Source organism: Tachysurus vachellii, chromosome 25 (assembly GCF_030014155.1).
Source record: "Tachysurus vachellii isolate PV-2020 chromosome 25, HZAU_Pvac_v1, whole genome shotgun sequence".
In the NCBI taxonomy this organism is placed as follows: Eukaryota; Metazoa; Chordata; class Actinopteri; order Siluriformes; family Bagridae; genus Tachysurus; species Tachysurus vachellii.
In genome coordinates, this window is record NC_083484.1 from 7,090,795 (window position 1) to 7,114,121 (window position 23,327).

Here is a 23,327-nt window from a genome sequence, read left to right on the forward strand (position 1 = left end):
AGTGTAGATATATGTACGGCAGAGATAGAGAGACGGTGTTGTAATTAATTATCGCCTTGTTCGTTAGCATGTCACCAGGCGTCGTGGGAGCTCCTGCCGGATTTGTTAATGGCTGTTAAAGATAACAACAGGACAGGTCTGATAAGAGTGACTAAAGAGCTGCCTGTCTTTGTATAAAATAGCTCTCTGCTTTACAATCTGTCTCCCAGCATAAATAATGGAAAACCACAGACAGGCTCAGGGGGGAACAAGAGCAGAAAAAGAAGCCAACAGAATTTGGGGGTCTAGTCTGGGTTTTCCACCAACTAGAGAGATAAACGGAACTGTCACAGCAATGACAGTTGTATTTCTGCATCGTAGTATGGTGCACAAAAACACTGTTGTGTAAGGCCAGCACAAAAGAGAGAGAGAGAGAGAGAGAGAGAGAGAGATTATGCCGGCTGCTACTGGAAAAAAAGAAGAAAATGAAGATGGATATTAAAAGCTTACATGAAGAAAATAAATGCATGCCTGTTTTTTTGTTTGTGATTTATTTATTATTTTCTTTTTTATTTCTTTTTGATTTTCTTTTTTTTTTTTTTGTGCGGAAAAGTTTTGTGGAAAAAGTATACATATGTGTGGGAGGAGAAATAAAACAGCACAAGCAGCGTTTGATGGAACAAGCACAGCATCGATCAAGATTTGTTTGTTTCGTTTACTGCATTCTTTTATTAGGAATTTGCTTGTGTGTAATAGAGAAGTAGCTGAACACCAATACATTGTTTGCGTTCAACAATAAATAAATAAATTCTATACAAATAAAAATGCAGACTAAAACAGAAGGTGCACTGTTATGCTTCTTCTTTTTTTAAGTCTGCACTCAGGCTGTGAAACAATTATTTGTTTTTTTGCTGTAGTACATTATGTATATTTGTTACTTTTTGTGCCATTTCTTTAATTATTTAAAGTCTAAAAACTTTAGACATTTTACCTTCAGCAAACTCGTCAATGGTTCGCCGAGTTACTACTAGTGTTATGCGTATGAGTGGCATAAAGTCAACGGAAAACGATAATTAAATCATTAATCGCAATTCTGTATAAAACAATTAATTATCCTACACACTGTTCAGTGTAAAAAGGTCATAGAAAGGCTGCATCTGTCAAAAGAAGAAGAAAAAGCATAAAACCACACATCCATCCATTTAAACAGTGAGGTTTACACCACATGCTCACACACAGCCTCCCACTGAAAGATTTACTCATGTTGGAAGAGATCCTAATCCACAAGAGTGTGTTTCTCCCAACCAGCTGAAGAAACAATTGTTTATGCCTGGTTCCACCATCACTGCAGGAAGACGATGAGTGTCGCTATGACAAATGAAACCAAAATATATGATGCCATGGCTCTAGTGCTTATTTTCCCCCGGTGTTTTCGCTGTGGGTTATGGAAATTTTAGGTACTGCTAGTTTTCTCCTTCGTTGCACTCCGATCTCCTATATACTCATCCAGGAATAGCGCGCATAGGAGCGTCAGTGGAATTATGTAAGCAGCTGAATTTAGGCCACGTGTAGCTCTCATGTTCGGTGCTATTCTACATGCAGTAAACAATAGTTGGGAAAATAAATGGACATTTTACAGTAAAAACTTTCTGCCAACTGCTTTGAGTACAGTTCATAACAATTCATTATTGTAAATAGGTTATACAGCTGTTTACATATATTATCTGGCAACCCAGCTTGGCAGTAAATTTCTGTAAAATCTACCAGCATTTTTAAACTATATAGTGCATACGGTTAGCAGCTGATAACGAATGGATGCATGCAATATCTGGTGATTGAGGCATGTTAAAATTTTCTCTTCACAAATGTAAACAATAGAAGATATAAAACAAAAATCAACTCTCAGGTCTTTTTTTCTGTTTCTGTACTTCTGTAAAGCTGCTTGAGAAAATGTGTTTAATTGTTTAAAGAGCTACGCAAATAAATTGAATTGAATATGAAAGGTGTTTAATCAAACACAAACAAACAACAAAAAGTTAAACAACTTTAACAGGTTAAATTCCTGTTTGTCCTCGTCTTTTTTTGTGTCCAGTTCCTCTTTTCTGCCGTTTTGTTTTTCCGAGGTTTAGTAGTTTCTTATTCTCTGTATGTCTGTCAGTCTTTTCACTGTCATTCCTTTAGTCTCTATTTCCTTGAAGAGGTAGCATTCTGCAGATACTGTTTTATACACCTGGCTGTTTTGCTTGTCAGCTCTCAGGAAGAAGAGTAAAACCATCTGTTTACCTTAAAAGTGGATGTTTTTCTGTCACTCCTGTTGCCACATGCCTGTCCTGGATGGTTGTAAAATGCTCGCTCAGATACAGGGGGACTTATGGGCCACTGTGTCTGATAGGAATTTGGTAGCCTTGTGGTTGTGGTGTTGGTCTATCAATTTGAAGGTTGTGAGTTTGAATCCCAGGTCAACCAAGCTGCCACTGCTGGGCCCCTGAGCAAGGCCCTTAACCCTCAGTTGTAATAAAATATATGTTACTCTGGGTAAGGGTCTCTGTCAAATGCTGTAAGAGTGAATATCTCTCATGTCTCCCTCATTAGGGCTTGATTATATAGCTATTGTGTATTATTAAGCTGAATGCCAGTTGAGAGTCCTGGCTGAGTGTGCCAGCAATTAAGATACAGACTGGTATTGTGTATGACACCATCTCTCTCTCCATGTCTGTCCGTTCGTCCATCTGACTGCCTTTCTCTCTATTTCACTCTCACACCCTCTATTACTCTCTCTCATCCACTTAGCTGAGTTTATGCATAAGAAAATCAGAGACATACAAAAGCAAGAAAGAAGCCTACACGTTTTGGAATAAAATAGCTTAAGCATTGCAATTTGAGTCCATATGTTAATGCATTTCCTTTAGAAACATGAGGTGGGTCAGAGTGGTTAACTGTGGGAAGTGTTGGCTCAAGCAAGTTAAGGCTTGAGCCATGTTGAGGCTGGGATGTTAATCGGAGGATCAGGGTTCAAGCCCCAGCACTGCCAAGCTGCCACTGTTGGGGCCTTGAGCAAGGCCCTTAACCCTCTCTGCTCCAGGGCTGCTGTATCATGGCTGACCCCAACCTCCAAAGATGGGATATGTGAAAAAAGAATCTTACTGTGCTGTAGTGTATATGCTACAATAAAAATATATTCTTCTATACCATATAGGATTTGAGGAGTTATTGTATTCTGAATTCACAATAGATTTCTCACTGCCATCTTCAGGTGATAAGATTTTGTAGTTATGCCATACATGTTTACGTCAAAGTCAGACACATTTATATGCTGTTATATACTAAGTTTAAACCTTTTAAAAATTTAAATATTTCTCAGAGATGGAAAGCTCCATTTTTCATCAGTTTGAGGAAGCCAGACATTCTGGCATTGAACAGCTGCAAGCTGGTAAAACCCTCAGAAAAGAGCCTGTCACATACAGTAACTGTCAACTTGCACAAGTTCCACCCTCTTCACAATGAATAAACCATTTTTCCTCAAACAAGGGATAGTTAAGAAAAGAGAAAAGTGTGTGGGAAGATGCACAGACACACAATGAGCCAAGTTTATTAAACTGGACAGGATCGGAATTATTCGCCTTATTTCTTTTGTAGGAAAAATACCACCAATCATTTTTTAAACACAAATTTTCCATAAATTAAACAAAAAGCGTCCTACTCGTGCTGATTGTGTGTAGACCCGCATAAGAAGTGCATGATGTACAGCACTTTTGGAAATCAAAATGATTAGATTTTCATCATTTACAGATACGCTTACGCAGAATGACTTATTTACTAATAGGTTAGGAACTAAACAGTACCACTGACAATATTTTGTTAAAATCAGACATTTTATATTGTTGGCATTAATAAAAGAATATGAAAAATAATGAAAGTGAAACAACACAAACCCCTAAATGAAGACAAATAAAATGAACCATTCAGTTATGAGAAAAAACTATTGAATGTGAAGGTCTGTGTAAGCTTGTATGCTGTAAACCATTCTTTTATTATTATTATTATTATTATTATTATTATTATTATTATTATTAGTAGTAGTAGTAGTAGTAGTAGTAGTAGTAGTAGTAGTATTTATTCATTTATTTTTATTGATGTTATTATTATTATTATTATTATTATTATTATTATTAGTAGTAGTAGTAGTAGTAGTAGTAGTAGTAGTATTTATTTATTTATTATTATTATTATTATTATTATTATTATTATTATTATTATTATTAATTTATTTATTTTTTATTATTATTGGATATATTTCTTACCAAATAATTTATTCAGAGTAAACTCCATTCTACCTTTAAGCTGTTATTGTCATCATCATCATCATCATTATCATCATCATCACCATGTTCACTGTAATATTTCTTCCCATGCCCTCAGTTATCTGTGCACTTTCTGGAGTTTTGTGGCTGTTGCTGTCGGCAAACTATTCTAATTCTGACTTTCGAATCACAACTTAATTCATAACGCATGTAGTTCTTCTTTCGCTCTTCCCTTAACTGCTGAAATATTTACATCATACCTCCTCTGTTTGTCTTAGTCTCTATCTCCGATTCATTTTTGTCCTTGTCTGCCTGTATTGATCTGTTTTTTTCTTCTGTTTGGTGCTTCGTGGTTTGTCTGTTGTTTGTTTAAATGATGTTTACTAATGTCCACCACTCTGTCTATTAGCTTGGAATGGAATGAAACGTGACCTTGAGCTGTGTGAAAAGGTGATTTATAAATCAAATGCTTATTATTATTGTTGTTATTGTTGTTGTTGTTGTTATTATTATTATTATTATTATTATTATTATTATTATTATTATTATTATTATTATTATTATTAAATGAGCTGTGTAGTTGAATGCAGGAATGTTCATTGCATCATCAAAAAGATTTGATTTTCCAGGAATTGACAGACTATTAATATAAGAACATCTCCAAGACCTGTTTTTTTTTTCCTAAATATACTATTATCTTGGTGTCCATTACACTACGAGGCAGGTATCAGAAGCTCTGATTTCACTTTAAGCTGACTGACGCTACAGAGAAAATGGATTTGTCCTATCCTTGTGAAAGTTTGAATTCCTTCACTGCTGTTGCTCTTGTAGAAATGTGCTTAAAGCTTGTGAAACCCTTGGATGGGAACCTCGTCATACAGCTCACTCGCTCAGCTCACACATCTGAGGCTTAACACAGAGCTGCAGCAGCTGAACTGAGCTCTAATGTGAGTAATTCTCTCCATGAGGAAGTCCCGAATGGGTTCTTTCTCACTGAAAGTGGGTCATGGGATTGTCAACATTGCAGCGCTGTGCTAAACTCTTTTACACACTTTTGCACTGCAAGCGCTTAACAAAATGCTAGGCTTGGAGTTGCACTAATTAGGTTAGATCTAAAATGTCAACATGAAGAAACGGGACTTCTTAGCAACGCAGGCGGTAAGAAAAGTGAAAGGAAAAAGTATGCTTCATAAAAATTCTTGATTCAAATCCCTCTCACTTTCAAAAATAGTGTGAGAGTATACAACGTAAGGGAAAAGAGGGATACGGGGGAGAGGCGTTTATGTGCCATTATGTGTGGTCAGTGTGTGTTTGCTCATGTGTCTTCACTTTGGTATGACAGGACGTGCGGGGCACTTGGGGTTAACCCATCTGGTATGCATCAGCGTTGCACACACTAGTGCTGTTGTACTGGGTAGTGAAAGCTTCAGTAATCACCTTTAGACCAATTCTCTATAAAGCACCTTGAAGTTTTGCTTCACATATGTAATCTTCAGCATGCAGGGGCACCATGCTGGGCCCAGCTTGACCTCAATGAAACTGCTGAGAAAAACATCACAGACTCACATCTAACAGTTGATCCTTCTGCGCTCATTAGGAATATATCTTTCTTACTGGATTTAAGATACCTTTTGGATTGTGGTTTTTTGAAATAAGGCATCCTGAATATTTTGAACCAAAAACTATAAGACATAGGACACAGTTGATATAAGAAGAAGCAGCCTTTATTTGTCCCGTATACATTACTGCACAATGAAATTCTTTCTTTCTTGCATATCCCAATGTTGGCTTGTATTCATGAATATTCTTAGTGCAAAGTGTTGCTCCTAGGGACGTAATTCTAAGAAAATTCTTAAATATGTGGACATTTCCCCTTAAAATTAAAAAGAAGATCCTAGTGAAGATTAAAGTTCTTCACAAAGCATCTTAACTCTTAAAAGAGCTCATAAGGTTAAAAAGTCTTAGGAGTAGTGAGGAGAAAATGGGCAAAAGGTGAAGAGGAAAAAGAAATTTTTTTATTGCATTTATTATTTAATAATGATAGTGAGTTAATAAAATGCTACAGATTAGATTGTGTAGAGATTATTGGGTGACCAATCATATTAGAGATATGCGCAGCGCAGAAATGCCATGTACTGTATATTATGCCGCTGTTACATTTAGATAAATACCTCTGAAACAGCCGAAATACCAAAGTGGCAGAAAGATATGATTTGCCTCTATGACATTTCTGCACTGTGTTGAAGATGTTTACATTTACATTACATTTATTATATTTGTAACATACAGATGTTAGCACATCTCTAATATGAACGATCACAAACGTAATCCCTAAACGATATAGTCTCAAATATCTTAACATAAAGACAAAGTGAAGACTTTAATAAACCAACTTTATATTTTTAGCTTATATTTTTTATTTTTATTGGACAACTAATCACAGTCACAATCAAAAGAATGTGTCATACCTAGTAACAGGTTAAGCCCCACCTCCTTTCTAAGATAAAAGTTGTTGTATTTTCCTTGCTCAGAGTTGCTCTGAGATTGGACTTAAATCACTCGAATTCCTAGTTAGACATTTCTATGCTAAATTAGCAGAAGATGATTCTCTCAGATGATTCTTAGAATCTTTAGGAATACGGGCCCTAGGGTGTGTGTGTGTGTGTGTGTGTGTGAGCTCAAGAGTGTATGATCAGCATTCTGGTGACTGTGAAAGAAAAGCATGTGTAGGAAGTGGAGTCATGTGTGGCCACAGTGCAGGAAGAGAAACGGCATATGAGGTGTGGATAGACCTGACAATTACATTATAGCAGCAATAATTACATAGATATTGATTATTTTTTGTATAGAGTTGTAACAGTTGACATCAGCACTTTCAAGAAGAAAGCTGGGTGTAGATTTAACAACCAAGCCAGTACTGACTGTGGCAAGGAAAATCTCCCTGATACACCAGGAGACAGAAAAACCGAGAGGAATCAGACACCAAAGAGAATCTATCCTGTTCCAGACAACGGATAGTACGTTTATAAGTCAAAAGCTTTACACTACATAATACTTTTAACAGTACTGTCTGTGCTGAAAGGATCCTAAGGCTGTTTTATCATTGCACATGTTCAAATCTTCAGTATTCTAGTGAAGTTATTCATCAAAGAATATTCCCTCACCTTTCTTCACCTGCCTTTCTTCTCTCTCTCTCTCTCTCTCTCTCTCTCTCTCTCTCTCTCTCTCTCTCTCTCTCTCTCTCTCTCTCTCTCTCTCGCTCTCTTTCTCTTACTGTTACTGATAAACTAAGAAAACACAAATCCTCTGTCCTTGAAGAAAAACTTACTGACCATAACAAAGATCTGACAAACAAGAATCCTCATATAAATGATTAATAAAAAATAATCCTCCTAAAAGAATCTTCACCATATTAATAACTAGTCTTTAAAAAAATGTTTTAATTTTATTATTAGCCTTAGATACATATTCTGACTTAGCTGTTAACTATCAAAATGCATTGGATTATAAAAATAATAAATAACATAAATCTAAATTTGACTGGAATTACAGCTAACATTATGGGTTTTAGTTAAACAATGAAGCCTAAATTCATTCGAATGCTTTTACACTAAGCTTCCAATCCTGACCTGATCTGACTAATGCATCATGAGTGTGTTTGTGTGTGCGCAGCATTATATCACTGTGTAAACCCTTACAGTTTAATGCCTAAACTCCTCTTATATCCAGTGCAATGAGAATGAAGTGTTTGATATTTCATATATAGAGAGCATAAAGACATCTGCAGACTGAGATTTTCCAGTGAATACGAAGGAATCCTCGCTGATACCTGTTGAAAATTTCCATAATATTTCAAGTGTCCGTTGAGCTTTCAGTAAATGGCTCAAGGTTTTAGTGTAACACGTTATGGATCCCCTCAGTCCTTTATCAGTGAGTCGGTCTTCCTGCCAATTTGGAAGCTGCTGTGAGGACTGTGAAGACTGCTTTCAGCTCAGCAGCATTTTATTGGTCACAGCAAGGAATTCAAAAGCCAAAGACATCTGCGATGCCCGTTTATGTGGTCTTTTTTTTTTTTTTTCATTTTTATTTACCCTTGACAGTCATGTCACATCCAGAACGGCTTTTACAGTGGAAAAAAAAATCACGCACATGTTGTTGCTATCATGCTAGAGTAAGATGCAGAGGAACACCATTAAATTTATGTCCTGCTGATGCATTCTGTGGTGTATTTTTTTATCAGCTTGTTTTAGTTTGTTTAATGCAATCATCAAGTTAATTCACAGGCAAACCGTTCACCACGTCAGTGCATTAGTGGAGGGTTAACTGTTGTTTGGATCAATAACAATTCTCCACACTAATAATAAGCAGCGTGTAATTACATGGTAGCAGATGGCAAAAAAAGCCAGTTTACAATTTAAACATACTGTGCAGTAAGCTGTTTTTTTAGTTTTCACATTTAATTTTCTCTTTTACCCTAAATGAAATAAAATTAAACATTAATGAATTTTGAAAAGAACAAAGGAAATATTTTGAAAAGAACTCTTATTTTGTATAAATCAGGAATTTAATTAAATACAAATACATTATTTTGGATTGAAATGATAGGGTTCTAAATTGACGTAAATACCGATATTCCGTAGATACACGCTATTCTTTTTTGTTCCTTTCTTTTTAGAAAATATGGCAGAAAATATTCACTGGTTAAAGATATGCGCGAGCTTTTTTTTATTTTCAAGCAACTGGTCAGAAATGGGGGGGCACGGTGGCTTAGTGGTTAGCATGTTCGCCTCACACCTCCAGGGTTGGGGTTCGATTCCCGCCTCCACCTTGTGTGTGTGGAGTTTGCATGTTCTCCCCGTGCCTCTGGGGTTTCCTCCGGGTACTCCGGTTTCCTCCCCCGGGCCAAAGACATGCATGGTAGGTTGATTGGCATCTCTGGATAATTGTCCGTAGTGTGTGATTGCGTGAGTGAATGAGAGTGTGTGTGTGCCCTGCGATGGGTTGGCACTCCGTCCAGGGTGTATCCTGCCTTGATGCCCGATGGCGCCTGAGATAGGCACAGGCTCCCCGTGACCCGAGGTAGTTCGGATAAGCGGTAGAAAATGAGTGAGTGAATGAATGAATGGTCAGAAATGGAACTTGGTATTGAATTCAGTGCGTTTATTCGTTCAGCCTTAGCAATTGATGCTCTGGATCAAATTTGTTTCAATTTCTGGAGCAATTACATTTATTTGAAAACATTTCCTGAAAATATAAATGGATATATAAATATCTACATAAGGAGGATTAACAATACATGCAATCTCAGTCCACGCCAACGTTGGCTTTAAATCCGCATACAGATCCAGATATTCATTGCATCACAGCCCTAATTATAAATTTACTTCTACAACCAGCTAGCCTTAGTATGTATCTATGCTACATTTTGGAGAATGAGAGCAACGGAGTCATAAAGTGTGAATTAGCTATGGATTGATAGTTTCCATATGTGTTCAGACAGCTGCTTGAGCGTGTTGGCTTTGTTTCAACATCTCAGGTCTTGACCTCAGTAATGTAGAGTTGTACAGATTAGTAACTACAGCAAAGACAACGAAGAGCAATCAGTTATAGAATGAGCTGACAAGTAACATAAATAATAACGTTCTTCTGAGTTTAGCACATGTTCCTCTGAACTTTTTCTTTCTACACTTGTAGTGGATGGTGTGTAAAAGTAAAAAAAAAAAAAAAACTTTTTGTGTTTGTCTGAGAAATTGTGCTACTTTTTTTAGAAACATTTAAACAAATGCTTGTGGTGGCTGTTGTTGCTCGAGTTTGTTTCAGATGTTTTCTCAGGTAACTCATATTGTAGGGGGATATCGTAGAAGTTCGATCAATATTTTTGAGCACTGTTTGATCACCGAATCGATTTAATGTTATGTCATCTGCTCATTAGCACAATAGAAGCTAGGCCTACATCACAAGTAAATGATCACAGAATCAGACTGATACCTAATACCAGTATCTGCAGCTGTATCATTTAAATCAGCATAAAACCCAGTAAACTGTAAGACAGAAACATATTTTTTAATTCTGTGATTGACTTTGCCTATTAGGCAGGGGAAAAAAAGCTATTTTTCTTATTATTTAAAAGGTGCTCACCCAGGGGAGCTTGCATATGTCTGGGAGAACGATGACACGTGCTGGCTTTGCCACGTGCACTATCCTGCTGTCATTTTAGCTCTTTATTTTCAGGTCTCACTCAATAATTTATCCTCTAGGCTGCTGGATGAGCACAAACCTTGGGACTGCTTGCTTAAAGGAACAAATATTAGCTCAGTTTAGAGACAAGCACATTAAAGCCAGTCTGACTCATTTCTTCTTTGAGAATTTCTTAATCTATTTGTATTTCATACAGTAAAACGACACAAAACACAAAAAATGGGTGCTAATCCCACCAGATTGTGATTGTTCATACATGCTGGTTTGTGTGGATTCTTAGGAATGTAGGAGAGCTCACATCACCTACACAATTGAAAGTCATTCCAGATTAATGCTTTCTTCTTGTGCTATCGGCATCATCCTTCTTCCCACTTCTGAAGTGGTGATAATGAGCAGGTTGTGTTCATACGCTTTGTTGTCAGAAAGAACATGAAACCTGGACAACACCGGGTTCATTCATACATATTTCTTTTTTCTTGTACTTTTATTTTGACACCATAATTAATGAGTTAACTAGCTTGCTGAAGACACTGGATATTTGGTCAAATACAAGCTATTTCTATGGTAAAAAGCATAGAAATAATAAATATATTACCTAAATAGATAATACTACTAGTGGCATTAAATAGAAATGAACAAAATCTCTTACATTGTCAACAAAATCTGTTAAAATATTGTTATCTGTTGTACAGAAACAGCTGATTTGTGTGGATTCTTAGGAATGGGTGTGTGAACATGTGTGTGTCCATGGTGCCCTGCAATGTATTGGCATCCCACATAGGATTTATTTCTGCATTGTTTCCAGAAAAGGCTCTGGATTCACCACGACCACGCTCAGGATAAAGTGCTAAGTGAAGATGAATGAATGAGACCATGTTGGTGAAGTAGATAGTGGATGAGTAGGGTGATGTCATGAAATCAGAAAAGTGTTCACTCTGTTGTCTGAAGATCACGAGTTTGAAACTTGTCAATGCATCAACCGCCTATGTGGGATGGCATATTCTTTCTCTCCGTCTGTCTGTCTCTCTCTACTGCCAATCACAGTGGCACTAGCCAATCATAGGTGCCATAATCCAAGGAAACAAAATGGGATGGTATGTTCTCTCTCTCTCTTTCTTCTCTCTTTCCTTCCTGCCAATCACAGTGACACTAGCCAATCACGTTGCCTGTGAGCTTATGTGTACAGAACAGGTTAAATAGAGCTTTCCTCTGAAGGATGTACCCTGTGATGCAGCAGTTCAAAAAGACATGGCAGGCTGCCTTCACACGTCTTTGGAGGGACCGCATGTTAGCAGTCACCCTTCCGAGTTGGTAGCATTCATATGGTGGCGAGAGTTGGCTGGTGGATGGGAATCGGCAGGTGAAGAAAAATGTGTTAAAATGAGAGGTGTGAACAAAGATAGACCAGTTCAACATTTTCCCTGAGCCACTTTCAGTCTCATGACCTTAACAGATTAACAGTGAGTCAGTGAAAGACCTCCATAGTGTTATATTGCTTTAATTTTAATCTGTATTATATGAAAGTGTGTAAAGGATTAAAGGTGTCTGTAGTATTATAAAGTATGTAACGTAGGTATATTTAAGTCTCCTAACTTATCAGACAGAGTTTTACGAGCATGAGTTCAACAATTGCTGTTTTCCGTATACGTTGACAAAATCTACGTAATAAATCCTTGAATGTGCCACTACTGCAGTTCAGAGACCAACGACTCCCACATATCTCTCAGTCAGTAGTAATAACACACCTGGTTCTCATTTCAAGTCTTGATTATACACCCAGTTTGAAGGAATCGAATAACCACAACGGATTGCCTCTTAGGCTTTTAGTGCGATAGTGATTTTACCCTGCTTGTGATTTACCATTTGAAGTTTAACCATTTTATCATCCAGACCTGAAAGACACCTTTTCCACCATTTCAGTTTTAAGGAGAGTGAATGAAGGTTTAATAATATCAGCAATGCAGTCAGGAAGCTTCCTAGAAGGGAAATATTTGCGATACATAGTAAAAAAAAATAACGGTACATTTTATAATGTAATCTTTTTAGAAACTGGTTATCTAATATCCACATGGCCAACATGTTCATGCTTGATCTACTGCTAAATGTGTTTGAATATGTCTGAGTGCTGACCAGGACTCCAGGACTGGAGGGATAAAATGTAATGCACCTCCTAGTTATTATCATCATCAACATTATTTTAAAGTGTTTGATGTGGCAGTCTTGTTTAATCATTTTACATTTAAAACACACACACACACACACACACACAAAAAAAAAAAGCAACAACAGTGTTTTTTGGAAAAAGGTTGAAGCTACTATGGCTCGTCAGTAGGAGAGTTCAAATCACCTACACAACCGAAAATCATTTCAGATTAATGCCGCCTTCTTGTGCTATCGGCATCATCCTTCTTCCCACTTCTAGAGTGGTAATAATGAGCAGGTTGTGTTCACATGCTTTGTTAATGCTTCGTGAAACAACACGAAACCTGGACAACACCGGGTTCATTCAAACATGTTTCTTTTTTTCCTCGTTCTTTTATTTTGACACCATAATTATTCAGTTAACTAGCTCCCTGAAGATATTGGATTTTTTTGTAAAATATAAACCTTTTCCATGCTAAATAGCAAGTATTACTATCAGCATTTTGAAAAATAAACAAAATCTGTTGTACAGTACAGATACTGTACTCTCTCTTATATGTTGAATTTTCTCCAAGCTCAGGTATGAAAATCATCTCAGAGTTTCCTACACTGGTAATTATGACACATCCTAGTGGAAAACTCATATTTACGATAATTCCGATAGCATGTGAAGGCAACATAATATGGTACGAACACTACATATTAAAAAAAAAACATGAATTGGATTTGGATTCTGTTATTATAATGCATCACAATTCGGGAACAGATGCAGACCTAAGATGTATGTTTAGTCCTTTGAATTAAATGCATTATTTACTTGCCTTCTTTCAGCAAAATTAGCTGAGTTTAAGTGACCTTCATATACAGTATGACAAGGAGATCAGCTGCTATAGTTAACGTTATGTGGACAGGACACTTTGTAGTTAACCTTTTATCAATGCAGCTTTTTGTGAGAATGTTTGTGTATGTATGTGGGAAGGAGCGTAAATGTTTTGTGTGAGATGCTGTTGTTGACCTTTGGCGAATTGTCAGACATTGTATTTATGCTGCTTCATGCTACAAGTGTATTTCAGTTAAGGTCAAAGTACATAACTGTAATGGAAATGGAATATTGTATGTCAGAAGGCAATTCCTAAAATTGTCAAAGCATGGATGAAGTGTGAAGAGAAAAGAAAAGAAAAGAAAAAAAGAAACAGAAAATTATAAATAAATGTTACACTCCAGAAGTGAAAATAGACCTGTCTAGTCTGTGTCATTCAGTGTGTGGTGGTTCAGTTGGACTTCTTGTCTCGAGAAGCAAAGCCAGGGAGATTGGCGCTGTCAGCAAGGGTATGATGGATGGTGACAGGGAAATGGCCTTTGGAAGGAAAGATCACTCCCAAGAGCCGTGGAGCAGATTGAGGCTCAGCAGAGAAATCCCACCTAGAGAAGAGGTTTAAACTCTCCAGCTCTGTCGTTCTCTTTGTATAGCCTCTGTAATTGGACAGACTTTCTCAATGTGATGTGTGTGTTTATGTGTGTAGATCTACAGAATTAGGTTTCCAAATCCATGGGGGGAATTGGGTGGATTTGACACAAGAGTTTACCAAAATCTGTGGTCCCTACAAACTGCTTTAACAGGTAGGATTGTGACCTTGGTATGAGTGGGCTTAGAGGAGGAAGTGGGCATAAAGGATGTTACAATAGCAAAAGGGAAAAAAACCTAATCTGTCAGTAGCCAGTAGCAATTGTATCCTTGAGCTGAAATATTCTCTGAGGTATTTTTGTCCATGTGTGTTGGAGTTTTTGTGTGCTGTGAATGTCCATTTAGTATTGCTCACTGTGTGCTTGGTGAAACAAATAAACAAACCAATAACCTTTCCTTGTAGCCAAGCCCTGTCGAATACACTGTTTATTTCTATTCTAATAATTTGAATGCCTGGTTGTGATAGGAGAATTATTAATAAGACTTTTAAAATCCTTCCTCTTAGCAAGCACATGTACGATCCATGCTGTGCCTGGATCACGGGGTGAAATTGAGTTTTTCTAATGTGAAGTTGCTTCATTGTGTCTGTAGGTCTGAAAGGTTTCAGAATCTTTGCTTACACATCAGCAAAAATGGGACCTCATGGCCAAATATGGTAAAATTCCCAATGTTCACTGAATAATAAAAGGATAGAATTTGAAATAAGGACCGTTGAACATGAAACCATTGCGGATTTGAGTCAGAATTCACACCTACAGTCACGAGACAAATGTTACAAGCATAGACCTTGATCAAGCTTTTACTTTGGCTTTTTCTTTGCTTTGGCATGTTTCCGATCCTTCTTACTGAATAAACCAAGGACAGAGACAGTTTGAAAACTTGCCAAATCTATTAATGCAGGCAAGCTGCATACAGAACGTGTAACATGATTAACTTGTTAATGTGCCAGATATGATCATATTCTCATTAGCATCATATTGTTCTGTCAAGCTATGACCTAAATTGCCATGTTTTTCTGTCTGGTAATTCAAAGTTAGAAGTGTTACTTGACAGTTGCATCTCCAGGTGGATGTATCGCCTTTGCAGTCTGAATAAATTCACTCCAGCTCTGTGATGCTATCATAAAGAATTAAGAAATAGATTAGTCTGAGTTACCATTCAGGATAATTAAAGTTAAAAGATGAATTGAAGCGATTTATTTTGTAGTGAAGGAAACAGTTTTTACATTAATGTTGTGCAACACTTGAAACATGGCTTTGAGAATTGAAAAGCAGCAAAAAAAAAGCAAAAAAAAAAATAAAAAAAAAGATTAGTGAAAAATATTGCATTGAAGCCAGAATGGGTAGAACTGAGATGGAGTAGTGCCAGTTTTATCAAAATAGCCACTTGTAACATGTTGAAAAGAATTGAAAAAAAAAAAAAAAAAAAAAAAAAAAATAAATGTTGGATTTTTGATCCATTTTCGCTTGGCTAATGAACACCAGGGTATAAACTATAAGTTAGTAATTGGGCTTGTTTTTTTCATTATTTTAGCTTGTACTCTACCACACTGGCCTTGCAACGAAACAGTAACTATAAGGTGAAGGTGCAGAATATTGAAAGAGTCTGGGTAAACCATAATTTGTTCAGTTTATATTCTGTGCTATAATTAATAATGGGAACTCAATGCAAAAATTGGAACATTGTAAATACTGCAGTGCTTTAACATTTCTGAAAACTGTCATGATTCTCAAGTCAAGTCAAGTCAAGTAGCTTTTATTGTCATTTCAACCATATATAGCTGTTGCATTACACAGTGAAATGAGACAACGTTTCTCCAGGACCATGGGGCTACATAAAAACAGTACGTTGCTGTTTAGCTCTGAATTCCCTAAAGAACGTGTCACTATGCTGGTGTTTCATGCAATGTCACACTGTATAAATGTTGTGAACTCCAGGGACCAAATAGGGGAGTGACAATACCAGTGGTATTATGTCTGTAATCCATTTACTCTATACAAATACAACATACAATACATATTTGAAAAGCAGCAGTGCATTGGATCCTCCTCATGCTGCCTTTCATGTTCATTGACAGCTTTTATAACAATATACAAAAAATCAAAGGAAAACATAGGGACATGCTACAGCTAAGCAGTTGAGGATCAAGGGTGTAACTCTGACCAGTATTTGCACCTTGGTGCTACTAGGACTTGAACTCATGGCCTTCTTCTCAGTAGCCTAATAACCCATAATCACAGAGATACCAGTGTTAGCTCTCTAGATGTGATACAGGGACTACTAGGGTAAAAGACTTGGGACTATTACCTCATAAGCAAGTATTGCTAGCCTTGGCAAAATTTACTGAGTTAATATTGGCTCATCCTACCTGTGATGACAAAAAGTTCATAATCCTCTGAATGAATGGGAATGGAAGAGCTTTTGGGATTGGATCCAAATGCAGGTCATGTAATCAAAGCATTTATGAAAATAGGAACAATTCAAATGAATAGGAACAGTGAAAATATAAGGAAGAGTTAACAAAGTGGGTAGCGCCATGCAGAACATACCAATTAAAGACATGGGAATATAATCAGATGGATGGGTGAATGGGATAAAAACTATACACTTTCTCTCAGTTTCATTGGAATTAGCAGTTCAAGGAAAAATCACAGTTTATTTCATTAGCTTAATTGACATCTGTTCTTTTGTTCTCTTAGTTTGAAACCCCTTTATTACCCCTTTGTCTTGAGTACTTTGAAACCCATCTAGATACATTTGCATTGTGCGGTGAAGCCACAAATCTGGTTCTACATGTGGTGACTGCAGGAGAACGATACGGTTCATATCTGTAAAAAAGTACATTTTGGAATTATGTTGTCATGGTGACACATTCATTTAGGAACGAAAGAGTAAGAAGAGTCTCTGTTCCATGCAAACTTTCCTGACCCCCTTAGACCTACTCTCTGGGGTTTAATGTTTCTGATATAAGAGGAATGCTGGGTTTTTTCCATAAGTGCAGTAAATGAACACAATAGATAACATGACACGACCTCAAATGTCGAGAGATCCTCTTTTAAACACTATGGAATTAGTTTTGGTCCTCATTGTACAAAATAACGTCTGCTAGCAGATGTGTTGTAAAAGCTTGGATTGTTATCTAGCGTGTGTGTGTTTCTCTGCCTGTGATGGACGGATCCTGTGCTGACTTTCAAAGTGGCAGACTGATGCCTATTGAACAGCTTCATTTATTATGGACGAGAGGCCACAGATTGAATGAGAATTAAAGTAGCAGCACACCAGCAGCCTTTCAGCCTTTCCACTAGAACAGACATTACTCTCTCTCTCTCTCTCTCTCTCTCTCTCTCTCTCTCCCTCTCTTTATCCATCCTTCTCTCCCTTTTCATTTTCTCTCTTCATTCCCCTCAGTCATAAACCGTTTCTTTAGTCTTTCCATTTCCAAGTCAATCTTGCATTTTTCATTGGCCCTAGGATTTAAAGGCAGAAGGTATTGATTACCTCGTGTGCCTTGTGTGAAGAAGCAGAAATTACATGCATCTAAATATTTGATAAGTAGTTAGGTTTGAGCTAGCTGAAATTGGTTTCTGTTTTTTGGTCTCACTGGTTTGTTTGAAGCTCTTGGTTTAACCATGTGATTTTACTGAGGAGAGGACATGATTGGAAACGTTGGTTTGACTAAAGCTGTGACCTCAACTGTAGAGAGGACAGGAATTTATAGTGGACTCTAGTTGGAAAGACAAGTGTTTGTGTCAAGGTTGTAAAAGTAAACTTTCGGCAGCCATTTGATTTCACTATTGATTTGGATGTTAGAGGTTAAAGGTCAATATATTCTAGCAGCATCAATACTACATAGGTTTTCTAATACACCCTATTCAGTTACATTACATGTCTGGCTAGATACTGTATACTACAGCAGCTTATCTATCTATCTATCTATCTATCTATCTATCTATCTATCTATCTATCTATCTATCTGCCCACCTGCCTGCCCGCCCGCCGGTCGGTACGTCCGTCCGTCTGTCCGTCCGTTTGTCCGTCCGTCCGTCCATCCATCCATTCATCTATCTATCTAGTTTTACTTATCTTCTTATTTATGTTCTTTATTTATGTCCCAAGAAAAGCATCGTGAGAATTAGTTTTTGATAACCTGATTATAATTAATTGTGATTTCAGTAATGACTAAAACATTTTCCTGCTTATCATTTCAGATTGTCATGCAGCCTTAGTTTGTGTTGACTTCTAGCTCTGGAACGGTTGAATTTTGTCGATAGGACATTATTACCAATCTCTCTGAAAATCCTGAACTGTCAGCCAAGTACTTTAAAATAGAGGAAGTTAAGTGGTTTGATGTTTTCAGTTTAGTTTTGCTTTTAACCTCTTTCTAGAGAAAACTGTCACAGCCTTTTCTTTTTTAAAACGTTCTCTTTTCACAGACCTGCTGTCAAACTCAGTTCAGCGTCAAATTGATTCCCCAGGACCAGTGTTTGAGTTTCTTTCTTTTTATCCCCCTCACTTAGCGACCCATAGGCAGGCACAGAGCTGGTATTGTTATTGAGGTGATGGGCTTGGCAAGCTCTGAAGGGGTTCTATAAGAGAGACCATGCTTTCTTAATTGTGTAACATTTGCCAGGGAGAAGTGAGGACTTGCAAATCCACAATACACACAGCTAGGAAAGTCTGGCTTTAGTTCTACCCCAATCACTCTTCTCACCATTTACTACGTGCTTTGACCGTAAGTTACAAATCCAGTGCTGCTGGGTAAAATAATGCTGTAAGCCTACTACACCGTGGGCCTGTTAGTTTTTAATACTGTTTTTTTTTTTTTTTAGATATTATAGCTAGGACAGATAAGTCTTAGTCTAGCTAGGTGCTGGTTCTAAAATACAAGGTGTTCCAAAAGTCTCGACACACAGGGAAAATGAACCTCCTGTAAATGATGTCACCCAACACACTCATGTCTCCTAACTTTGGCTCTCAATTTGGCAAACAGTGTGGTGTGTGATGTGCTTGCCATGTTTCCTGTGAAAGTCCGTCACAAGATTGCGACAGCTTCTCGATTCCAGCCATGAGAATGATTTCAGTACTTTCTTCTCTTGTCAAAGTCATTCTTAAAGGCTACCTGGCAACAAAATAAGCTAAGAAAGGAAAATGTTGGAAGTTTTAATTTCCCCTGTGGATGGAGACTAGGGAAACCTTGTATTTAGGTCACTGAGTGTCCATATCCTTGGACCACAGATTTATGCTTACAGTAAGCACAAATCTGCAAAGCTACGCTATAGTCTGAGGAATAGTTTGTGTGAGTGTGTGTGGCTGAGTCTGTGTGTTGAATCTATAAAGAGAGAGTAGCAGCAGTTTTTAAAACAAATTAAAGGATTGAATGACTAATGGGTGACTATGTGGTTGGTGATGTTTACATTACTTTGAACGATGGAAAAAAAAACTGTGTAATTTTACACCAGCAAATAATCAGTCTTTTATTTATTAATTGTGGTCTCGGTTGTGGTGGTGTGTTGACCTTCGAAAAGCATGTTGTAGCTGAGCAACAAGGACACCAGACACTTTCGATTTTATGTCAAATTGGGCCAATTTTGGAAGGTTGCCGGTGGAAAAGGCAAGTCCGTCGATGACGTTTGCAAAGTTGATGTTTTAAAGCTAATAATTAGAATGAAATCTTCACAAACGTAGCCTAGAATTAACAAAGAGAAAGTGCGGAATGTTTATCAGGAAAATTCAGGTTAGAATAGTAATGTTTTAGCGAGGCTAGCGATCATTCAGTGTTTCTTCTGATATGTGGTCAGAATGGCAGATAACTAGTATAAATATGGTAGAAAATGTTGCAAGGATTAAATGGGAAAGGGGGATTCTGAAGTGGATAATGGCCTTACCAGGTGACGATAAAAAATGGCTCCACTTGCAGAGCCAAAACAGAAGTAGAGAGAGGTGTACAGAGTAAAAGACTAATGCACTGCTTCATCACTGTCTTTAACCAAAGTATAATAGACCAAATATGGAGGAAACTGAAAGATATGAATGAAATCAGAATTTCATTATAAAAATAATTTTGCATGGTATTAAAGATTAGATGTCACAAGATTCAATGTGCAAGTCTTAGATGAGGTTTTCCTTTAAGCAGATCATCAGGTAACAAACTGGCTGCTTTCAGCTGGATGGATCTCTGACAAAGATAACAAATTGGTTATTTTACAAAAGTAGCTGTTCCACATAATAACTGTTTATTTACTTCCAGCCCTTTGTTTAGATATAATAAAAAAATCCATTCTAATATTATTATGAAAGAGAAATTAGGGTGTTTTTTTTTTAACTTTACTTCAAATAATGCGTGTATGCTTTTATCAGTGCTTTTATAGCAGCCCCATTTTCCATTATCAAGCTCATGCAGGATGTGCAGTGGCTTTCACCACAACTGATTTTTTCCCCCCTCCTTTCACACAAGGAAATTTATAGCCAATGATTTCAAACACAGGACATCTACATAAATTTTGATGCTTCACTGTTCCCACACGTGCATGTGCAGTGATAAGTTGCTGATGTGAGCTGGGGGGGGGAGTTGTGATACACGTGCATGTGCAGTGATAAGTTGCTGATCTGGGGTTGGGGTCTTGCGGTAGTTACAGTTAATTGTGTGGATGTCAGCAACTGGGCAAATTGAGAAAAAAAAAAAATTGTGCACCAGAGTGTAAAAGTATTTCAGTTGTTCTACATGACACTCATTTGTCGCAATAATACGCAATGTGTAATGTAATAACCAGTAAAGATATGAATCTATGAGTCGAATCATTTTCTCGATATAATTTTACCTAACAGGTTTGTCGTTAGATATAATATGGCCCTGACGTTCTCGACGTAAGAGCGGACGTGTGGACTGGTGTGCATTTAAATAAGTTCGTCGCAACCCCTGTTTATTTGAAAAATCCTGCTTGCCGCTGTGTCTGATGAGATGTGATGTGTTTGAGATGTGTTTGCAAAAATAAAAAGGTTGCTTTTAGTGCTCTGGCAATATGGAGCCTGGTACACTGTCCCTGAGGGGCACTCTAATGCACATACACACACACACACACTCAGACACACACAAGAAACGATTAGCAGGGACACACAACCCAAGAATCTTTTACATAAACACAGGTGCTCTTTTGGTACATCTTGTGTGTTGGCTGAACTTTACTGTTAAAGGATATGTACTGTTTCTGTATTGCTCTATGATTTAAGACTGGATAAGACATTTTTTTGTTCTGTCCATTAGCAGCAGATCTGTTTGCAACACTTTTTTTCAATGTGTATACAGTAGCTATTGTTTGTGTAAACTTCACTCATTTCTACTGATTGACCCCTGTTGCTGTTTCGTCTGACTTTCAGCCTGTAGGCCTGGCTTTTACAAAGCCTCAGCCATGGACGCCTACTGCATGAAGTGTCCACCACATAGCTACTCTCATCAGGACAAAGCCTCCGAGTGCATATGTGAAAGGGGCTACTACAGAGCCGAAACTGACCCTCGCTCCATGGCCTGCACAAGTAAGTCTTTTTAATCAGTATAAACAAAGGAATTATTTAATCACTAAAAATTCAAGTATGTTTTTCATACTAGAATTTTCTTAATGTGTTATTAAATTATAAATAATGTATAATAATAATAATAATAATAATAATAATAATAATAATAATAATAATAATAATAATAATAATAATGTTTCAGGGCCTCCATCAGCACCAGGTAACCCCATTTCCACAGTGAACGAGACAGCAGTGACTCTGGAGTGGAGCCCGCCTCGGGACACTGGGGGCAGAGGGGATGTAATCTACAGTGTTCATTGCAAAAAGTGCTCAGGCTCTGTTGGTGAGATGGTTGAGAAGTGCGTGCCCTGTGGCAGCAGTGTTCACTTCAGCCCACGCCAATTTGGCCTGGCTCACCCCAGAGTTCAGGTCAGCGAGCTCCAGCCTCGAACCAACTACACGTTCAGCATCGAGGCTGTGAATGGAGTCTCAGATCTCAGCCCAAGCCCTCGACACATCGTGAACATCAACATCACCACCAGCCAGACAGGTCAGCCACACACACACACTCACACACACACACATATAAAGTTTGTAATAAGTTCAAAATTAAAAGTAATAATATTTCCTTCATCTTTTATTTACACACACCTGCCACCATCAGTAGGGTCGTTTGACATGTGATGGGGAGTTTTGGTTACTGTCTCTCTTTGTAATCTGAGTAATGTTATTATTTTTAATAACCAGGGTATTGCTAGTCTAAAGTACTGCTGCAAAATCCCGAATGTTAAAACATCTGTCACTGAGTGCTGAACAGAATATGAGGATTAACAGAGAAAACATGTCTCCACTCTGTCAAGGAGATGAGTAACACATAGTGTGTGTGTCTGTGTGGGAGAGTGTAGTAGGTATATTTCAGTTAGTTGTAGTGATGTGAGACAAGATTTTTCACACCCTGTTCCTCACTGCAGTGCCACTCTTCAGGAAAATCTAATTTATGGCTAATCCTCCTTTTCTGCCCTCTCCTCAGGCCTGACTGCTGCTCTGTTTAAAAGGGCCATCGTAATATGTGTAGCTCTAACATGACCATACACCCCATGCCCACAGGCATGTTAGGATGTGTTATTTCCCCCCTTGGCCTCACAGAAAAATACACAAAGAGAAGGAGAGGGTTAGTTGGAGAGAAAGAGAATAAGTGAATGCCAAATATAAAGTGAGATCAAGAGGCGAACATTGGGAGAGAAAAGAAAGGACAGACACAATAAGAGAGACCATGAGGGAGGAAAAGGCAGAGAGAAACAGAAAGAGGGTGAAATGGAAATTCAGCGATAGCAAGAGAGAGAGAGAGAGAGAGAGAGAGAGAGAGAGCAGAGAATGATGAGGGCTTTGAGAGCATATCTGACCAGGACACTCAAATCAAGCACCTCACGCTAATAAGAGCCGACAATAGCGTTTCCATAGCAATGAGGCAGGGACCGAGGGAGGAATAAGTGATGGCAGGAAGCCACTATGTACCGATAAAATATTTACAAGACTGCTTCAAGAGAAGAGTAAGTATATGCTGAGTAGTGAACTACGTGTTTGTTTTCAGTATATGCCATTTTAATTAAAATAAGAGCATTTACATGTATCTGTGTATGTTTTTCAACGTAAAGGTGATTTTTCAGTTTTCCTCTGTGTCCTAAACTTTCTGGTCATTAAAAGTACTTGGTGTCCTGTGAATAATAAGCCAG

At 37.6% G+C, this 23,327-nt stretch overlaps 1 protein-coding gene across 1 annotated transcript in view; it reads left to right on the top strand.

Annotated features, from left to right (window-relative positions):
* Positions 1–23,327, top strand: part of ek1 (eph-like kinase 1) — a 75,543-nt gene that overhangs the window by 15,364 nt on the left and 36,852 nt on the right. The window contains exons 4-5 of the mRNA XM_060861900.1: positions 21,460–21,615; positions 21,797–22,144. Coding sequence (XP_060717883.1) covers positions 21,460–21,615; positions 21,797–22,144 — 504 coding nt within the window. The remainder of the gene's footprint in view (positions 1–21,459; positions 21,616–21,796; positions 22,145–23,327) is intronic.